The 20625-nt window shown below is 35.3% G+C and overlaps 1 protein-coding gene across 4 annotated transcripts in view; it reads left to right on the top strand.

The window, feature by feature from the left end:
• Nucleotides 1-20625, top strand: part of LOC132544860 (twitchin-like) — a 147763-nt gene that overhangs the window by 114569 nt on the left and 12569 nt on the right. For 3 of the 4 annotated variants that reach the window (XM_060208507.1, XM_060208509.1, XM_060208508.1), the window contains 29 exons: nucleotides 379-483; nucleotides 936-1133; nucleotides 1376-1487; nucleotides 1915-2087; nucleotides 2376-2564; nucleotides 3011-3100; nucleotides 3407-3579; nucleotides 3841-3970; nucleotides 4183-4485; nucleotides 4768-4879; nucleotides 5117-5289; nucleotides 5702-5986; nucleotides 6517-6682; nucleotides 6896-7050; nucleotides 7859-7918; nucleotides 8271-8364; nucleotides 8977-9180; nucleotides 9830-9971; nucleotides 10237-10436; nucleotides 10721-10873; nucleotides 11509-11554; nucleotides 11790-11867; nucleotides 13327-13429; nucleotides 15124-15241; nucleotides 15480-15652; nucleotides 15908-15962; nucleotides 17000-17141; nucleotides 17363-17543; nucleotides 18256-18977. In XM_060208507.1, coding sequence (XP_060064490.1) covers nucleotides 379-483; nucleotides 936-1133; nucleotides 1376-1487; nucleotides 1915-2087; nucleotides 2376-2564; nucleotides 3011-3100; nucleotides 3407-3579; nucleotides 3841-3970; nucleotides 4183-4485; nucleotides 4768-4879; nucleotides 5117-5289; nucleotides 5702-5986; nucleotides 6517-6682; nucleotides 6896-7050; nucleotides 7859-7918; nucleotides 8271-8364; nucleotides 8977-9180; nucleotides 9830-9971; nucleotides 10237-10436; nucleotides 10721-10873; nucleotides 11509-11554; nucleotides 11790-11867; nucleotides 13327-13429; nucleotides 15124-15241; nucleotides 15480-15652; nucleotides 15908-15962; nucleotides 17000-17141; nucleotides 17363-17543; nucleotides 18256-18488 — 4346 coding nt within the window. In that variant the 3' untranslated portion in view covers nucleotides 18489-18977. Of the gene's footprint in view, nucleotides 1-378; nucleotides 484-935; nucleotides 1134-1375; nucleotides 1488-1914; nucleotides 2088-2375; nucleotides 2565-3010; nucleotides 3101-3406; nucleotides 3580-3840; nucleotides 3971-4182; nucleotides 4486-4767; nucleotides 4880-5116; nucleotides 5290-5701; nucleotides 5987-6516; nucleotides 6683-6895; nucleotides 7051-7858; nucleotides 7919-8270; nucleotides 8365-8976; nucleotides 9181-9829; nucleotides 9972-10236; nucleotides 10437-10720; nucleotides 10874-11508; nucleotides 11555-11789; nucleotides 11868-13326; nucleotides 13430-15123; nucleotides 15242-15479; nucleotides 15653-15907; nucleotides 15963-16999; nucleotides 17142-17362; nucleotides 17544-18255; nucleotides 18978-20490; nucleotides 20509-20625 lie in introns of those variants that run through there. The other variant, XM_060208511.1, reaches the window with a different exon arrangement.

Below are 20625 nucleotides of genomic sequence, written 5' to 3'. Positions count from 1 at the left end.
AAAGACTGTTCATTCAGTTATAGAGATTCCCTGGTATACTTTATTATTTTCAATTTTTACCTTATCATATTGGGGCCATCATGGTTGAGCAATTAAGGTGTCTGTCCAAGATACTAGCCAGCTACCTCTGGGTCATGGGTTTGAGACCTATGTAAGGCAGTTGCCAGGTACTGGGCGTAGATCGGTGGTTTTTCTCCGGCTTTCCTTCACCACCCAAACATGGCATGTCCTTAAATGACCTTAGCTGGTAATTAGACATAAGCAATGATAAACCAGACTTTATCATAAAATTAAAATTTGCCTCTTTTTGGTTTTTATACCTATATGTTGTGTCACAATCGAATTTGATATATATATTTTTCCCCTTTTTATCCACAGGAAAATCTGGACCACCCGGTATTCCTGTAGCCTCTGCTGTTGGCCGCACATACATTGATCTCAAGTGGGATCCACCCACAAATGACGGTGGCAGCAAGGTTACTGGTAAGTATATCTTAATGTAACGAAGATGTAGAAAACAACTCCGAAGTGGCAGAGAGAACTACATACAATCTTGTACCAGAAAATGTGATTCTCAATGTATTAGAAACAGATTATTAGACTTATTAAGATACAACAAATATGTTTAGATCTAAAGCATTTATCAAGTAAACAGGGAAGTTTAACAAATTATGTAGAAATAAAGTTTTATTGCTAATAAAGATTAAATGTATTTACTTCTAAACATGCAAAGCTGACCAAGAAAAAGTAAGGAATGTTATTAAAGGCTAGGCAAACATGTTTCTTCACTGATGTAGAGGCATGGACTTACATCACATTGCAATGATGAAACATTTGTTGGCTGTAGGTGTAGGTAGGCTTACACAACAGTCATGGGCCTTATTGCTAGAAATTACAATAATTACTGGTGAAAGTTAATGAAATTTTTTTTCCAGGTTATGTGATTGAGAAAAAGCCTAAGAACTCAGACACATGGACTAAGGCTAACAACTTCAACGTGCGTGAACCATACTTCACAATCAACGAACTTCCAGAAGGAGAAGAGTTTGAGTTCCGTGTGGCAGCTGTCACTGCTGCCGGTGTCGGAGAGTACAGTATGAGTACTGCACCAATCAAAATCAAGGAGCCTGTCGGTACGTGCTCCTGGACAATATTAAAATATTTCCTCTCAGAAAGTCTAAAAGGTTAAGAAGAAAGGAAAGATAGTTTAATGTTAACTGGTGAGATGAATACTAGATACATTGATACATAATTTTCATATTTCAACACACAGATAGCCATGCATTAGGAAATATGGAGTGAAATTCGTTGTGATAGCCAGGTGATTGTAGAAAAATACTGTATAATTTACCTTTTCGTAATTACGTGTTTCTAGTTGGATCACCCGCTGAATTCACGAAGAAGCTGTACAATGAGAAAGCTCCTCTTGGTGGAGAGGTCACATTCTCCATCCAAACACATGGCAAACCCCTGCCTGAAGTCACATGGTATGTCGGCTTACTCAAAATGCATTCCTCGTTTATGTATATTTAGAATTATTCGTCTGAATTTTATGTAAATTGGATTTCTATTTTTAATGGAAATGCAGGATTTTATCGCATCAGGTCATATAAAGGAATTACAAAAACTTGAATCTGCTTTGTAATAAGCTGTCCATTGTTAGGACTTAGTTTATAGCTGACCAATGCTCTTTTTGATGAAAAAAGATACTTAATCTATTGTAAAGAGTGAAAAATGCAGTAAATGATTTGTCATACAAAGTGTTTGGGATTTACCTTGAACTCCGATGTTTTTTTATTTGTTTTTGAGGAAAAAGAATGGTGTTCCTGTAGCTTGCATAAGTCACACCAAGCTCACACTGAATGACGATACATTTATGTTCACTCTTTCTGATGTGTCTTATTTGTTTCCTAGGTATAAGAATGGTGTTCCTATTGGTAATACCAGTCGCACCAAGCTCACACAGAATGATGACAATTTCATGTTTACTCTTTCTGACGTTGGAGAGAGTGATGCTGGAGAGATTACCTGTGAAATTTCAAATAATTTGGGACGTGAATCCTGTTCCTGCCAACTCGCTGTCTTGTGTAAGTTAAACCTACAAATATGCATTTTACTTCTATGTAAAGTAGACAGAAATTTGCCCCGCGCCACGGGATAAGCTTTTTTGGTGTCCATGCAAAACTTCTGCTGAATTTACTTTCCTTTTGTGAACTGACAAAAATCTTATCCAAAACTGGTGGCTGAAGTACTGTCTTCAACAAACATTGGTAAATTTTTAACTTTGCTTTACCTGCAAAATTGAGTCTTTCCTTATGAAATTTTTGTTGTAACCACCAGGTATGCGATATGATCACGTGTGATGTCTGTTTCAGCTCCTCCCAGAATGGAGAAGTCACTACCAGACAAACAGGTAGAACTTGGAGATCAGTTCAAACTCAAGATTCCTTACAGTGGAACAGGACCATTTGAGATTAATGTATTGAAAGATGGCCGTGAATTAAAACAAGATAACCGTGTGAAGGTCACAGAATTTGATGATTATGTTGTATTAGTCCTTAAAGGTAAATACTGTTTCAGTTTCCATGTAAACATTAATTAGATTGCTTTGGAATTACAGTATATTAATATAAAGGAAGATGAGGCCTGCCACATAGCATCTGCCAATATCACCACGACATTTCAAACCTTTGATTAGCAGTATTAGTTCTTGTATTTGTCAAAAATAAATCATGTTATATGTGGATTGAGGGTACCCATAAAACCAATGAAAATTCATGTTTTTACAGTATATCACTATGTCAAATGATAGAATAAAACTGAAAAATATATTCCTTGAAAATAGAATTAGATTAGATAAATTCAAATTTTATGACTTAATTCTGCTGAAAACACATCCTGACGGGGTAAAAAAGACTGCTTTTGTTGTAGTTCTGTGGATTATTGGCCTTAATGTATAAATATTTATTCTTTTTAGTGATTGTAATGTTTTTAAACTGTATCCTTACAGAATCTGTAGAAGATGACACTGGAGCCTATCAGGTTAAGGTCTCCAATGCTAGTGGATCTGCTAGTACAGGCTTCAAGCTGGGAGTTGTCAGTAAGTAACTGGGATTACCTCCCCTTTCTTTTTATTGTTCACAGTGGTTTGTGTGATGGAGGTCATTATTTTTCAGCATTGTAAATAGCTATTAATTCTGGGACTTTGTTGTATGTATGTTATACTCGACAGATCAAGTGTATATTGCAGGAAGATAATAATTTCTGGGAAGAAAAGGAATATTTCAAGAGAAGATCTAAATATACCAGGATTGATATCTAGTTTGTCTTGATGAATGTGATCTATTGATTTACTTTTGATTATATATTAACATTTATTTTGGTGGGTTTTTTTTTATCCTCACAGGTGCCCCTGGAGCTCCAACTGGACCCCTGGCAGTTTCAGACATCACCAAAAACACATGCAGTCTTTCCTGGAAGGCTCCAAGGGAACTTGGTGGAGGAAAGTTATCACACTATGTTGTAGAACGACAGGAGATTGGCAAACCTTACTGGGTCACTGTGTCCTCACGCTGCAAGGTAAGGGAGACAACTGTTGATGTCTTTCCAAATCTTATTGGTGTATAAAATATGGGTGACAAATGTCAACATAAAAAAGAAGGGGAGACAACTGTTGAAGTTTACAAATGTTTTGTGTCAAATTTACATCTAAGGTAAGGGAGACAACTGTGGAAAAGATCTGCTTACTGTTTATGACAAAAGCTAAATATTATGGTAAATGTATTATCATCATTATGACTGAAAAGTAATCATTGATATCTCTGTATATTATGTGTTCAGGACACCCAGCAGGATGTTCAGGGGCTGTTTGAAAACAACCAGTACTTATTTAGAGTGTCAGCTGTCAATGAATTTGGACAATCCGAACCGCTCAAAGCTGAAAACCCCATCATTGCCAAGATGCAGTTTGGTATGTGGCATAATTGTACATATGTGTTCGTGAAAATTTTCCTAATATCTGATCTCTCAAACATATTTCTGGGAAAGGGTGAATTTTACATAAAGTAACATCACAATATTTTCTTGAAGATTAAAGATAATTTTAGGTAGCTGATATTAGTCTCTGTCTTCCGTGAGCAGTTTTGAATGTTATATTTGTCTTACCTGTATTTTACCTGACAGATGCTCCGGGAGCACCAGGTGTACCTGAGGTAACACAGGTGGGAGGAGACTTTGCCAGTCTGTCCTGGGAGAAGCCCCATTCTGATGGCGGTGGTCGTATCCTTGGATACTGGATTGACAAGAAGGAGCACCGTACCGACAACTGGACTCGAGTCAACAGTCAGATCTGCACCACCAACATCTTCAATGTGCCCAACCTGATTGAGGACAAGCAATATGAATTCCGTGTATTTGCTGAGAATGAGGCTGGCATGAGCAAGCCTTCTATGGCATCCACTAGTGTAAAGATCAAGGACCCTGATGGTGAGTAAGGTTGACCTCAAAAAGTGAAATCTTAAAAAAGAAAAAGAAAGAAAAAAATCAACTGGTTACAGAATTATTAGAAAAACTCCCAAACTACTCAATGTTCTGTAAAAAGGTGAAATTTTGTTTGCAAAATAACATACTGGTCTCAGCAAGCAGTCATGTCCTGGAAGTGTTGGTGTCTGGATGGTTAAAACTGTAATGCAGACTGATAGGAATGTTCTATAATTGTCTAAGTGTGAAATTATTTTAAGAAGAAACATTACCCTTTTGTCTCTACAGCTGCTGTACTGCCAGAGTTTGTCCATCCACTCAGAAAGAGTCAATGTGTTGCTGGAAAAACAGCTAGATTTGAGGTTGAAATCACTGGCACTCCTAAACCAGAAGTGTCATGGTAAGTCAGAATTACACATACCAGTACTACTTCCAATGTACAGACATTTTATTTAACTGTGAATTACATTTCACTGCTGTCAAGTGACACCTTGAAAATAATGGTTACTTTTAATGATTTTTACAACTTTAATTGATTAAAATTTTCACAACATTTTAATGGTTTTAAGTAGTGTTTAACAATACATATGTGTGTCTGATCACTTTTGAATTAGTTGTGACTGCTTTTCATTTACAGGTTTAAGGGAAGTCGTGAGGTGTATGATGGAGGCAGGTATGAGATCACCAATGATGGAAACATCTACTCGTTGGCCATCAAGGACGTATTTGGTGAGGATCAGGATGAATATACTGTCCGCGCTGTAAACAAGGCAGGATCCCGCGGCTCCAGAGCTGACCTAGAAATCAAATGTATGTATTATTATTAATAAGGTTTCTTTTCATATGTTTCCTAGTTAATGTCAATACACAATTTAACATTCTTGACAAAAGTATGATTTTGTAATTAAGTAATGGTTCTCAGTCTCTTTGTTCATATTTGAGTTGTTAGAAATTGTAGTAAGAAAAAGTTCTGTAGAAATATGTTGTCTTAGTCATAGTCTAGATTGAGTATGCTGTAATAATACCAAGAATGAATTAACTCCCATTTACATGAAGATTAAAAAATATACTGACACAGGTTTGAAAATGTTGATGTTCAGTCATTAAGAATACTCAAATTTCATTGAAATGAAAATTGACTATCTCTAAAAATTATACATATGAAGAATTAGATTCACAAAGATTAATTCAAATCAAAATGTAAAAAATTTGAAATCCACAGCTCCTCCCAAGGTCAATGTTCCAGCAAGGTTTAAAGAAGTCAGCACCTTCGAGAAGGGAGAACCAGTTGTGCTCAAAATTCCATTCACTGGTAACCCCAAACCATCTATACGATGGGTACGTGATGGTCAGGAATTGCGAGGTAAGGACTACATCCAGGAGGTGGGCGAGAGACATGCCATTCTCACTATCAACCACGCAACCAAGGAACATGACGGACCCTTCAGGATCATCTTGGAAAATGACCTTGGCACAGATGAAGCTGTGATTAAAATACAGGTTAACGGTATGTATAGTTCTTAAATTTATCCCGTATCTAGGTCTGTTTCACAACTGATATGCCACATAACAGTATGTTATCATGTTTGTTGAAACACTTTCAAGGGTTCTGATAAATCTTCTCTGATGTCCTATAATTCTGATTGACTAGCCCCTGAACTTTGAATAGGAAGAACGTTCTTTTTATCATTGTCTGCTAATGACAAAACATCAACATCACCTCCGAACATCAGTTTGTAACGATCCAGAAACATGCAATACATTGAAACAAACACCAAATGTCTGACAAATTGTCGGTATTGATCCCTTCAATGACACAGAAAACAGATGAATGGAGTGTATAGATGTACAAAGGAAGGGAAATTGTCTCCCTTTGTTAGCGTCGTGATCTGTTTGAAGTCAGGCCTTCGATTGGCTTCCCTGTGATATTTCTAAAATACATGCTCACTGATTATAGTGTTCAGATTATTCTTTAACATTAATGTAATAGATCAAAATATATTTTTTTACCTGAAAATTTTCTCTTTTTTTTTGTAGACCGCCCAGATCCTCCTCGCTTCCCCGTTGTGGAAAATATTCGTGAAGATTCAGTTGTGTTGTCTTGGAAACCGCCCATGAATGACGGTGGTAGTTTCATCACTGGTTATGTGATTGAGAAGTGTGAACCCCCAGCTCAACACTGGGTCCGCATCGCAAGTACAAGGTAAAAATCACCCTGATCTTATAGAAGTTAGAGTTGTCTTGTCCTAAGGTCATACCATTCAAATATCCAGGTACCCTCCAGCTGGTTATATAATGTCTAAAGAACTTTGAGTATTGTTGATAAGACAAACCCTAGCAATATAAGTCATAATGGATAACTGGTGACCAGTCAACCAACACTGGAGAATGATGAGAATGTGTTCCATCTTTACAGAATGGCATTCCATAACGTGACAAGCCTTCAGAGTAATAAGGAGTATCAGTTCCGTGTGGCTGCCGAGAATCTGTACGGACTTAGCGAGCCTTGTGAACCTACAGCTACAATTAAAACTGATGATATTGAATCGAAAAAGAAGAAACATATGGAAGGTTTGTGGAATACAGTCAAACCTGTGTAAAAGACCCCCTTTATACAAATGTTACCTGTCTATAAAGACCACTTTTTGCTTCCCTATATATTGCAATTTAAAGTAATTGAACCTGTATATAAAAGTCACCTGTGTGTAAAGGCCACGTTTTGCTGCTCCCAAAATGGCCTTTATAGACAGGTTTGAGTGTCTGTTTGACAGAGTTTCTTTCAGTCTGTGTTCTTTGAATTTATTGTAATAATATCAAAAAGTGTTTTATTAAGTTTTCCTTTCAGTTTTTTTGAAATTCCTATTGTATGGTATCACCCAATTTGGCAGAGATATGTTTCACTCATTTTAAAAGACGTTGGTGCCAAGTTATTTTTTATTTCGATGATTTTCCTTGGAGTTATGTCCCTTTTGTCACATCCTTTTATAAAGTTTTTTCTGACTTTATATTGTTAACTCTATCCACAAACTTTTATGAACTTTTTTGTTTTTGGTCTGTGCTAAACAAACTTTTATAATAGTGATTTATCAATCAGGTTGATTATTTCCAGAGTTATTGCCCCTTTGTTGATATCCGTACTTAAGGAGATGGTATTCAGGGAGACATTACTTCAAACTTCACCTTATTGTTTAATGTCGAAGTTACCCAAAACATAGAATAACTATGTAAGCAGACATTGTGAAAAAATATGAGATACAAGATAAAAATATTTGTATGTTTTGTGTCCGGTTTGTGTGTGTCATTGTTAAATATCCAGTCATTGCTTCTATAACTGATAAAACACGTTGTACAATGACTAATTCTAGTTTTCCATTTACAGATGAGTTTGGTAGAAAGATCCGAGGCAAAGGACCAAAGATTGCTGACTATGATAGATTCTGTAAGTCTATACTTCTGTTTAGCTGACTCAGAATAACACTAAGCCTATACTATCTTCTCATATCTCCATTGAGTCAGAGTCAGCTCCAGTGTCCCACCACAAAACTTTTACCTCCTATTTGGTACATAACATTAGAGGTGATGATGCTGCTTTCTTAGGTATTCTTTACTTTTTTCTTGTGTAATTTATCTATGGACTTAAGTTTTGTGAACAGTTTCTATATCCATAAGCCGTACATAAAGATCCGACATCCCTCCTATTTTGTATATACTAGTAAGTAGTTGTATCCAATCCCATCAAAGTAGATTACAATATAGCCTTGTGGTTAAATATCATTTAACTTTGTTTATAGATGAAGATTTATGGAAGAAATATGTTCCCCAGCCTGTCACTGTAAAACAGGACAACATATATGATTATTATGACATCTTGGAGGAGCTAGGAAGGTGAGTGTATTCAAATTTCTGGTTGGGTGGCACAGTGGTAAAAGCACTATCTTTTACCAAGCCATTCAGGGTTCAATTCCATGTATGGATGTGAAAAGTATGGGGTCCCCTGTCTGACCACGTGGGTTTTCCCTGGGTACTCTGGTTTTCTTTCCACAGTAAGACCCCTCGTGTGCTTCCATCCGGGCCAACAAAAGCAATTAACATTTGTTGGAAAAGTTTTCTTTGCAGTTGTTGTAAAATAAAGATAAAGTTTATTATAATTATTATTCATATTTGATAAAGCCAATTTTATATTTATCACAAACAATTAATTAATATTTTACAGTTTATCATGTTGATTTTGTTGAAGATTTTTCAGACATCAACAATTTTTTTGCTTTTAACATTACTGAAGGTTCCTAGAGGGACAAAACAGTTGTATAATTTGTATTTAAAGGTGATATCTATTTGTGTGTCTTTTGTACAATTTTTCACAACAGATCAAAAGAAGTATCTAAATATATAATAGGATGTAGCTTTGTGAGTAAGTAAGGAGGATACATATATATATATATATATATGTAGTGATGACGATTTGTCAGTTTACATTTACATTCTCTGTTTATGCAGTGGAGCCTTTGGTGTTGTCCATCGCTGTGTTGAGAAGAAGACTGGACGTGTGTTTGTGGCTAAGTTCATCAACACTCCTTATCCGCTTGACAAGGCTACTGTTCGTAATGAAATTAACATCATGAATCAGACCCACCATCCCAAACTCCTCACCCTCCACGACGCCTTCGAGGACAAATACGAGATGATTCTTGTCCTGGAATTGTGAGTGTGAAATCTGCTATAACTTATATTGGTAGTAAAGATACTGTATAGTTTGTAATATTGGTGAGGCATTTAATTTCACTATGTTCATTGTCAATGATAAACACTTACAAAAAGTAGCAGTATCAGATGTAGGAAAGAGTGCTCCACATCATAATGCGTTAATGTACTGAAATCATTTAACTGTAGTTCACATAGAAACTGTCGTTGTATGGAAAAGTTCTCTTTACCACTGAATAGTCTGATTTCAGCATGATCTGTCATGGAATGATAAACTCCTACAGTTTCAGGAATAAAGTCAACAGGTCTTTAACTTACATTGTCTGTGCTTCAGTTTGGCGGGAGGCGAGCTGTTTGATAGAATAGCTGTTGATGACTTAAATTTTCTGTGTTTTAGTTTGGCAGGAGGCAAGCTATTTGATAGAATAGCTGTTGATGACTTAAATTTTCTGTGTTTTAGTTTGGCGGGAGGCAAGCTATTTGATAGAATAGATGTTGATGACTTAAATTTTCTGTGTTTTAGTTTGGCGGGAGGCGAGCTGTTTGATAGAATAGCTGTTGATGACTTAAATTTTCTGTGTTTTATTTTGGCGGGAGGTGAGCTGTATGATAGAATAGATGTTGATGACTTAAATTTTCTGTGTTTTAGTTTGGCGGGAGGCGAGCTGTTTGATAGAATAGCTGCTGATGACTATAAGATGAACGAGGCTGAGGTCATCAACTATATACGACAAGTTTGTGATGGTCTGAGACATATGCATGAAAATAGCATTGTCCATCTTGACATTAAGGTAAACAAATCTAATTCTGATTTGACTTTTCTAAAATACAATAATATTCCTTATATTTCCTTCATGGTACAACTACTTTGTAATCTTCTTTAATAATTCAATATCTTTAAAAAATATATATCATTTTTAAAAAATGGCTGTTGGATCAAAAAAAACCTGCCATTTACATACGCAAATAAAGCGACCTCAGACAAGGTCTGTTTAAATTCTTTAATAAGTAAAATTTTCTTGTACAGTCATTAATATAGACATTTATCCTAAACAGCCCGAGAATGTTATGTGTGAGACTAAGAAGAGCACAGGTGTAAAGATCATTGACTTTGGTCTTGCTACCAAACTCAACCCTGATGAAAAGGTGAAGGTCACTACAGCCACGGCAGAGTTTGCCGCCCCGGAGATTGTGGACAGGGAACATGTTGGGTTCTACACTGACATGTGGGCTGTTGGTGTACTGGCCTATGTCTTGTAAGATTTTACTCAGATGTTTTCATTATAATCGCAATAGAGAAGAATTAAACAAATTTTTGTATCACCTGTGTATTGAATAATGATTTTGAATGTTGGTTATAATAAAAAGTAAGTAAAGTATCCTTAGTAAGGTTTATGATTGTCTTTGTAGCTGCCATCTTATTGAATAATTTTCACTTTTTGATATCTGTTAATGTTGATCTAGCTATACTGTTAAAACACAGTCATTGTCAAATCAAGGAAGGAATTTTGTTCAATGTGAAATACATCTTACTATTTAGGCTTAGTGGGTTGTCTCCCTTCGCTGGTGAGGATGACCTGGAGACACTACAGAATGTATCCATGTGCGACTGGGAGTTTGCTGAGGATGCGTTCTCGTCAATCTCACCTGAGGCAAAGGACTTCATCAGGAAATTGCTCATCAAACAACCTACGTATGTACACCCACAAGCACTATATAATTGTAATGGTTAAAAACAAATGCAGATACGAGTGCTTCAAAACCCACATGACACAAACCTGTCTCCTTAGCTATGAATTGCAGTATATGTCAAAACTTAAATTTTATCATCTTTTAAAAACATTAGTTTTTAAGAATCTTGTTGCTTCAACTCATGATTCATATCACAAAATAAACACAAAAACAGTACATGTATGGCTATATATAGTACTTAAAAAAAATCTGTTTGAGTAGCAGTATGTACCTATGTATCTGACAACCCCTGGATAAAATGTCACAGGAGGAGAAACGATCAATAGAATCTGTCATCACTTAAAGACAGGGGAAAGATCTGTTTTACACAAGATAAGAATACTGGCAACATGTAAGGTGGCATCATAATTCAGTGGAACAATTGGATGACGTCGTCAATTTTGTTTACCAGTGATGAGTAAGTTTGTAAATCTATTAGGAAATATCCAAAATATGAATATATTCCATAGACATAGATAGTTCAACCCTCGTGTGGGGGCTGCAGTCTGATGCTGGCCGGCTAAACACTTTCTTGAGGGTGGAGATGTAAGATTTTATCAATGATTGATTCTACCTCTCACTGTTGTTTGTTTTCAGGAGGAGAATGACTGTACATGAGTGCCTGGAACATGCTTGGCTCAAGGTTAGTATAGCTAATTAATCACTTCATGCTCTGAATTTTATATAGTGTGTAGTAATCATTGTCGTGCTGACATATAGAACATCATAGTTTCCATATACCTAAAGCTGAATAATTCACCTGTTCTTATATATCAATTTATTGGTTTGCTTAATATTTCAAATGTAAAATATTCACTGTAATTAATGCTGTTAGTGTCTATATTTGTGATTTAATTTCAAATTTTACTGTTCTGCAGGGAGATCTTAGTGACCGCCAGACCAGAATTCCATCCAGTCGTTATGACAAGATCCGGGCTAGAATTGCTCAACGCTATGTAAGTGATGTGCATGTTTACATAAAGCTTCTGCTGTCCTATTTACTAGATACATAGAATACATAGGGAATGAACCTTTCCTTGTTTTCCTATTTTGTTTTTATTACCTCCCTTGGCTTACATTAATTATCTCCCTTTCCATGGCACCAACATATGTAGATATATATAAGTTTCTTGATTTTTAGATATCATTTGCATAAGCAATGAAATCCTCCTGAGTATTTTTTTCCAAAAAGCAATACAACTAGTCCGCTAATGAAATCATGCATGGAGATTCTTTTCTTTTTTTAATCTCTCATATTTCTTGTACAAAAAATTAACACATCCTGAAAATTAACTTTATATCAGAAATAATGATAGAAATCTAGAAGTCTTTTTATAAAAAAAAATGAACTGAAAGCCACAAAGAAAACATTGCAGAAAACAAAACTCCTGGTGTAGTTTTTCTCAATATCAACAGCAGAACTTTGTAAAATATGAACCTGGGAATTTTTTGTTTTGTTTAATCGTCTCATGATGTTAAGAAATATTAAAAAAACATTTTTCCATATGTATCATATCGCTCTAAACACGCTAAAAACAGTCCTTATTAAATTTGTTGGCTGTCTTGAGAATGTAAACTCATTATAGCATGATTTCATCCATTCCTGCATGTCTTTTCGTAAATTCATTGACATTACTCAATTTTCATGAATTATAGGAAAATCATTTGGAATGGTGCCAGGGTTTTTGTAAAATTAGATATTTGCAGTGTGTTCTGCTAGATAGACTTTAATGCGATTAACAGTGTGTTTTATACACCAACAGATTCCTTACCTTGTTTATTTGTGTTAGATGCAGATTTTTGTTGGGATTTTTAATATTGATTTCTATTTGTGTGGTCCAGGACACTTACAGCCGAGACCTGTGGACTCAACTTCGACCCCTGTTTTCCCCGTCCATCAATGTAGGATTCTAGCCAATCATTTCCTTCCTCACCTGCATGTGTTTACTTTTCACCTGATACATGTCATGTCTAGAAAATTGCATGCTGTTTGTCTATTGGTAAGAAAGAGTAATTAATTTCAGTCCAGTGTGTCCAATTTTAACACAACAGCTCTACTCCTTATAAACATTTATGCATGTGTATATATCATTGTTTCATTAAGTGAAATTGTGGTATGCTTAAAAATCAGGTGCTGTCGGATAGCCAAAAGAAAGAAAAAAATTGAATTTTTATCTATCATACAGATTTGATAAAAAATAAGGGAATAACAAATTCATGCAGTTTCAAACCTTATAGAGAGAATAGGTTTGTTTTCATATTTGAAACACATTTTAAAAAATCTTTACTTATCCTACAATGGAGATTGTTATCAAAGATTCTATCATGACTCAATGCTTTATGTTATCAATGTTTAAACGATAAATAATGGTGATAAGAACGTATACCCTGACTAAATGGTTGTGTTTTTGACAGGCTGACTGGCCAGCCCCCATGCCTGCTATTGGTCGTATTGCCAACTACAGCTCACTGAGGAAACACAGACCCAAGGAATACAACATCTTTGATGCCTACTTCGGTGAGTACATCTGATCAAGCTACTGCCCTCAGATGCTTTATATTTTGTTTTAAGTAAATTTCTTTATCTCAAATACATTCTTTAATTTCCAAATTCTGAGTGTGATATATGGAAAATTGCAAGTAGGATAAGACATGTTTTCTTGTTTTAAGTAGGATAAGACATGTTTTCTTGTTTTAAGTAGGATAAGACATGTTTTCTTGTTTTAAGTAGGACAAGACATGTTTTCTTGTTTTAAGTAGGATAAGACATGTTTTCTTGTTTGATGTAGGATAAGACATGTTTTCTTGTTTTAAGTAGGACAAGACATGTTTTCTTGTTTTAAGTAAGACAAGACATGTTTTCTTGTTTGATGTAGGATAAGACATGTTTTCTTGTTTTAAGTAGGATAAGACATGTTTTCTTGTTTGATGTAGGATAAGACATGTTTTCTTGTTTTAAGTAGGATAAGACATGTTTTCTTGTTTTAAGTAAGACAAGACATGTTTTCTTGTTTGATGTAGGATAAGACATGTTTTCTTGTTTTAAGTAGGATAAGACATGTTTTCTTGTTTGATGTAGGATAAGACATGTTTTCTTGTTTTAAGTAGGATATGACATGTTTTCTTGTTTTAAGTAGGATAAGACATGTTTTCTTGTTTTAAGTAGGACAAGACATGTTTTCTTGTTTTAAGTAAGACAAGACATGTTTTCTTGTTTGATGTAGGATAAGACATGTCTTCTTGTTTGATGTAAGACAAGACATGTTTTCTTGTTTTAAGTAGGACAAGACATGTTTTCTTGTTTTAAGTAGGATAAGACATGTTTTCTTGTTTTAAGTAGGATAAGACATGTTTTCTTGTTTTAAGTAGGACAAGACATGTTTTCTTGTTTTAAGTAGGATAAGACATGTTTTCTTGTTTTAAGTAGGATAAAACATGTTTTCTTGTTTTAAGTAGGATAAGACATGTTTTCTTGTTTTAAGTAGGATAAGACATGTTTTCTTGTTTTAAGTAGGATAAGACATGTTTTCTTGTTTTAAGTAAGACAAGACATGTTTTCTTGTTTGATGTAGGATAAGACATGTTTTCTTGTTTTAAGTAGGATAAGACATGTTTTCTTGTTTTAAGTAGGATAAGACATGTTTTCTTGTTTTAAGTAGGATAAGACATGTCTTCTTGTTTGATGTAGGATAAGACATGTTTTCTTGTTTGATGTAGGATAAGACATGTTTTCTTGTTTTAAGTAAGACAAGACATGTTTTCTTGTTTGATGTAGGATAAGACATGTCTTCTTGTTTGATGTAAGACAAGACATGTTTTCTTGTTTTAAGTAGGATAAGACATGTTTTCTTGTTTTAAGTAGGATAAGACATGTTTTCTTGTTTTAAGTAGGATAAGACATGTTTTCTTGTTTGATGTAGGATAAGACATGTTTTCTTGTTTTAAGTAAGACAAGACAAGACATGTTTTCTTGTTTGATGTAGGATAAGACATGTCTTCTTGTTTGATGTAAGACAAGACATGTTTTCTTGTTTGATGTAGGATAAGACATGTTTTCTTGTTTTAAGTGAGACAAGACATGTTTTCTTGTTTTAAGTAGGATAAGACATGTTCTCTTGTTTGATGTAGGATAAGACATGTCTTCTTGTTTTAAGTAAGACAAGACATGTTTTCTTGTTTGATGAAAGATAAGATGTATTTTCTTGTATTTAGATCGTAAAGAGGCCATCCCCAAGTTTATTCGTCGCCCCAGGAATGTAGTGGTTGGTGAGAATCAGTCAGCAAGATTTGACTGCAAGGTCATCGCAGCTTCCCCACCAATTATCACCTGGTTAGTATCATCTAGACATATCTTTGTCAAGTCAATGTATGATGATATCAACTAAATTTGTATGTTGACAGGTCTGACTCATTGGTTTGTATGAGATAAATTATGTATGAGGTTACTGATCAGTTTTTATGAGGGCACAGAGTTGGTTTGGATGAGAGCAATCACTCGACAACTTGTATGAGGGTAATGACACAGTTTGTATTAAGGTACTGTCAGTGTTTGTTCTATGTTTCTACAGGCACTTCAATGACCTCCAGCTCACCCAGAGTGTCAAGTACATGCAGAAGTACCTGGGAAATGAGTATCAGCTCAAGGTCAGCCGTTGTAAAGGAGACGACAAAGGAGAGTATACTGTGATTGCGCAAAACTCCTTCGGACGCCGTGAGGAAAAGGCCAATCTATCTGTGGAATGTAAGAACACTAAAGGGATAGCCTTGGGTCCCTGGAAACTTAAATTCCTCCTTTCTTTTAACACATTTGATTTTTCGTTAAATCCTATTGGTCTGAGCTCAAATGAGTCTCTCTACATTGTAATGTATTAGAGTCTGACTTGGAGGCTGGACAAAATGTAATGCAGATGTATAGTATCCAGAGATGTGAAATATGTAACAAAATGTATGTCATTTACTTACCAAATTGTTTACATCTACCTGTATATTGTTTCAGCCATGCCTGTCCTGGCACCAATGACTCCCAGTAGGAGCACCACCCCAATGAGAAGGTATGTGTTCATTGTATATACAGTTGAAACTCCTTGTCTTGAAATTGCTGGAGTCGAAATTCCGTTTGAGTCTAAATAATTTTAAAGTCTCGATTTTTTTCCCTTCTATATCTTTGTAATTTGAGTTTGGATGATTCAAATTTCATCGAGTCAAAATTTCACTTGAGTTGAAGTGATTTTTCAGTCCCTTCAATTGTAGAAAAAACTACCTCATTGTCTCAAAGTTAATTTTTGCTAAAACATCGGTTCGTCTTTGGATGAAATCAGTCCTTACCTACACAAAGTAGAAAGTCACCTGTGCATAACACATGTCTAATTACGACGTATCAGTCCATAGTGTACACAGCAATTTGTCTCCGGCGATTATTTACCAGTTTAATTATCCAATAAAAGTTTGATTTCTTATTTGTGTCACCATTCTGTAGCAGTGATTTACCTGTACATTAAAAATGTAGTGCGTTTACACAAAACATTCAGCTTGGTTGTGTTTTTCATATGTTTATTTATTCTTAATAAAGTCATATTGATATAATCTGTTGCTTTATACATCGTTTCTTGTAGTGTATCAAAAGCAAATTTTAATTTCGTTTCATTGTCATTCCATAAAATATATGATGTATATGTGCTTGGTCAATAAGGGTATTGTACACATGTGCGTGACGGAACGATGTGAGTACAATTGCATTTGATTGGAGTTGTTATGTTAACTGCCATTTCAAAAAACAGATAAAATCACACTGCCTGTGTGCTATGGTAGTCTTACTTCGTACAAACCGTAACCAACATCAGGAAACTGATATCGTCAACCTTATTTATACACTTTGTTTGAGTCAAAATTCAAAAGTCCAAATATTTTTCACAGTCCCTTGACTTTCGGGATAACAAGTTTCCATTGTATTGTAGTAGAGGATTTCTTCAATATTCCACATTACATAAGATAAATATATTTAGGCTTTAATTAAGAACAGCACAATTCAGTCAATATCTCACAGAAACAGAAAGCAGTACTCTTAAAACAATCTTAAACATTGCTTCAGGATGTCACGAGCAATGTCAGAACCTCCAGAGCCGCCAAGGGATGAACCCCCTAAATTCAGCTTCGACCTTCGACCTCGTCTCATCCAATCAGGAGGGGATTTCAAATTAATCTGTTGTGTGCAAGCTCAGCCACAACCAAAGGTCAGTATAGTTTGATGTCACTATTTGTTGTGTATAATTGATATGTATAAAAAAAACCCTGCTAGCGTTATTCTCCTATGAACAACCAGGATCATTTTGAGGTAGGATCTCCTTGTCATATCTGGTAACTTCCTCACTGAACAACATATGGGAGGCGCACCATAAGTTCTTCAATATGAATTTTTATTTTTTGCATTGATGTTCATTCGGTTAATTTAAAGGTCACCTGGTACAAGAATGGAGTTGCTTTGGTTAAAGATCGGCATTATTCAATTTTCTACTCGACTGGAGTGGCCTCCCTTGAAGTGCTGTCAGCTCGTGTGGATGACACTGGACGCTACACTTGTGAGGCTATCAATGAACTTGGAAAAGTCGAGACAAGCTCCAAGGTCACCGTAGAAGGTCAGTATCGCAGGTTGAGGTCATTTTAGCTGAATTACATATGTATGGATATTATTTTTTTTGAAGATTCAGCATAGTTCAGGATTTGCTCAGTAAGGGATTTATGAATCTTTGAAGGGAAACTCTGAGAATGATTGGGTACAATTTTAATTTCTTTCCTTCAGAAAGCTTTAGGGATAATTAAGACACAAACTAGTTGTGCAATCTTTGTCATCTTGTACATTGTATTGTAGTGTAATTAATTGATGTGGGATATACAAGTCTTTTCCACATGGTAAAAAACTTTGTGATATATTACATGGTTCTGATATCTATGATATGAGGTCTTTATACAAAATCTTGTAATGAATGATTTATCAAAATACATTATATTTTTATACTTCTTATGTCATATGGTATGTTGACATATATGCTGTAAATCGCTTAGATTTTAGGATTATTTTAGCTCACAAACATAACTCTTCTGACAGATTCACAAATACATGATTTCATGAACCGTTACCTAGAAATTACTTTAAATTCATAAATGATGAGCTATAAGGTATAATGACTCCAATATCGGTAACCAAAACAACATGGTTATCATCTAGAATTATATCTGTACAAATAGTCGTGAGGGATTTGAATTCGCGATGGACTCTCTTCGCATATGAATGCAAAAATGAATCCCACACGAAATGATTTACAGTAAATAAGAAACTGTTTTTCACAGATCGAGCACATCATGAGGACACCGCTAAAGGTTCGACCCTTACATCATCCACCTCTCGCATGGTGAGGCGGACGGCCGGTGGTACTGATGAGTCGAGCAGTTATTTCAGCGAGTCGTCATCCTCCACCGTGACCTCGACCACAAGGTCATCACGTCGTGTCATTGAGGAAGTGTCGGAAGATTCCAGCTCATACTCATCCAAACGGAGTGAGAGAATGAGTAAGCTTGACTGATCTCCTATATAAACTTTAATTTAAAAAGATGCACCTCCAAGTTGTTCGTAAGGAGATGTGACTACTGTTTTCTGCTTCATTTACATAACTGTGTCATACTCCGCCCTTCGTGGAGTAATATATGTGTAAGCTTGCTTTTTTTTCTTTTTTTTTTCTTTTTTTTTCTTTGCTTTATTAAATTATATTAAAGACTTTTGTATCAGGAGAAAGCTTGAATTTATTTTCCATTGTAGCGATCCGGTATTTTCTGTTTTATATATATATGAGATCCTGTGAAAGGAATGAGAGAAGAAATAAGCTTGGATTTCTTTACCTTATAAATATTAATATTTGTAAATCATACTCCTGTGATTGGAGTGAGAGAAAGAATTGCTTTTACCTCATAAATATTGTAACATCATTGTGGGTGTCATCTTCTTGGTTTTCAATTTGACTAATGGTGCAACATTTTAGCAGGTGAAAGGTTTAATAAATTAACAAGAAAAAACAGTTCTTGATTTTGATGTTCAAGTTTGTAACACATTCTGCACATACGTGTTTACAGTACACAAGGGAAACGGTAGTTTTCCCTTTCACTGTTATGTTCATATTGCACTCGTATTGTAAGCAACGTCAGCACAGTAGGTGATGTGTAATATGTAGTAGCTAGCCTAGTATAATCCCAGTCACTTAGATTAACCTATTAACACTCACTAGGAGATATATGTAGTCTACATATTGAATGCTCAATGATTTACTTATATACAGATAGACATAGACTTCTACAACTCTTCCCTGGGGTGAGAAATATATAAAATAATTCAGACCTAACAGACAAAAAATAATGAAGAAAACCAGACAAGTTTTCTACAGTATTTTTTTTCTTCAGGTTTGCTTATTTATTGCTCAGCGCCATGGGAAGATGCTCTTTCTTGCCTAACTGTACGATGTGATTGGAAAAAAAAGGACTGAAATTCAGTTATAGTCACAATGATATATGTTATTATTCTGCTAGATTTGTAACCTCACTATCCATGCAGATCACAATCTGTTGGTCAGAATTTTTCAGTACTTTTGGCATAGATGTGCCAGTTTATTAGGGCAAGAATATAGAAATACAACGGGCAGTGATGGCTGATCAGTTTGTTTTGTTAGAAAATTGATTTAGTTTTCTTTATGTACTGCATTTGACCAGGTATACACCCAGAGCGGAGTGGGGCAAGAGAGTTAAAAAGGTGCAAAAATGGGAGGGGCAGGCTAATTTCTGAATCAGGCCCCATGTAAGGGAAAATTTAAAATGAGCAGGTCACGTTGGATATTTTCAGAGTCTCAAAGTCATTAATTCCTGAATCAGACTCAGTGTAAAAGAAAATTAAAACTAGCAGGCCATGTTGGATTTTAAGGCCTTAAAGTGGGGACATGATTATACCCAAATGTGGGCCTATACAGTGAAAAGATGAAACTAGAGAGAATGCAGAGCTCAGTCCTGAGCATGGGCATAATCCGGTGAAATTCAGTTGTGATGGATCCAGTGAGGGGTGTAATATTTAAAGCGATGAATGATGTCACCACTTGTAACTCGTATAGAATTCACTATGTATGTAAGTTACCTATTGACCAGAATATCATGTGTAATTCTGGGATATCTTTTAAGCATGGATAAAATCTGCAGGTCAGGGAAGCGGAAGGGAACACTAGAGGGTCAAAGATTACACAGAAAGGTCAAAGACTTTACAGGAAGGTCAACGTTGCTGTATCATAGATGATGTACTCTACATAGTATAGATGTCAAGAAAACCTTTTGTAACAAAGATAAACAATGGATGGCTTACAAAGAACAGAAGAGATTTAAAGTCAAAGTCAGTGAAAGATAGTTTGACTAAGTTATTTAGCTCAAACAAGAAGTTTTGATTTCAAATTGGTGAAGAATGGCAAGTGAATTAGTCAAAAGTTATAAAAGTCCAGGCTGTTAATTTGAAATCATTGAAAGGTTGAAATGGTATGCAGGTCTAAGGTCAGGAAGAAAGGTCAGAGTATCAAGGTCTAAGGTCAGAAAGAAAGGTCAGAGTATCAAGGTCTAAGGTCAGGAAGAAAGGTCAGAGTTAAATCTGTGTGATGAAGTGTTTATAAAAATGGTGTACATGTACATCTGAATTAA

This window comes from Ylistrum balloti, unplaced genomic scaffold (assembly GCF_031769215.1).
Source record: "Ylistrum balloti isolate Yb309-2 unplaced genomic scaffold, AGI_CSIRO_Ybal_v1 Utg369812, whole genome shotgun sequence".
Lineage (NCBI taxonomy): Eukaryota > Metazoa > Mollusca > Bivalvia > Pectinida > Pectinidae > Ylistrum > Ylistrum balloti.
This window is presented reverse-complemented; position numbering and strand designations above follow the sequence as displayed.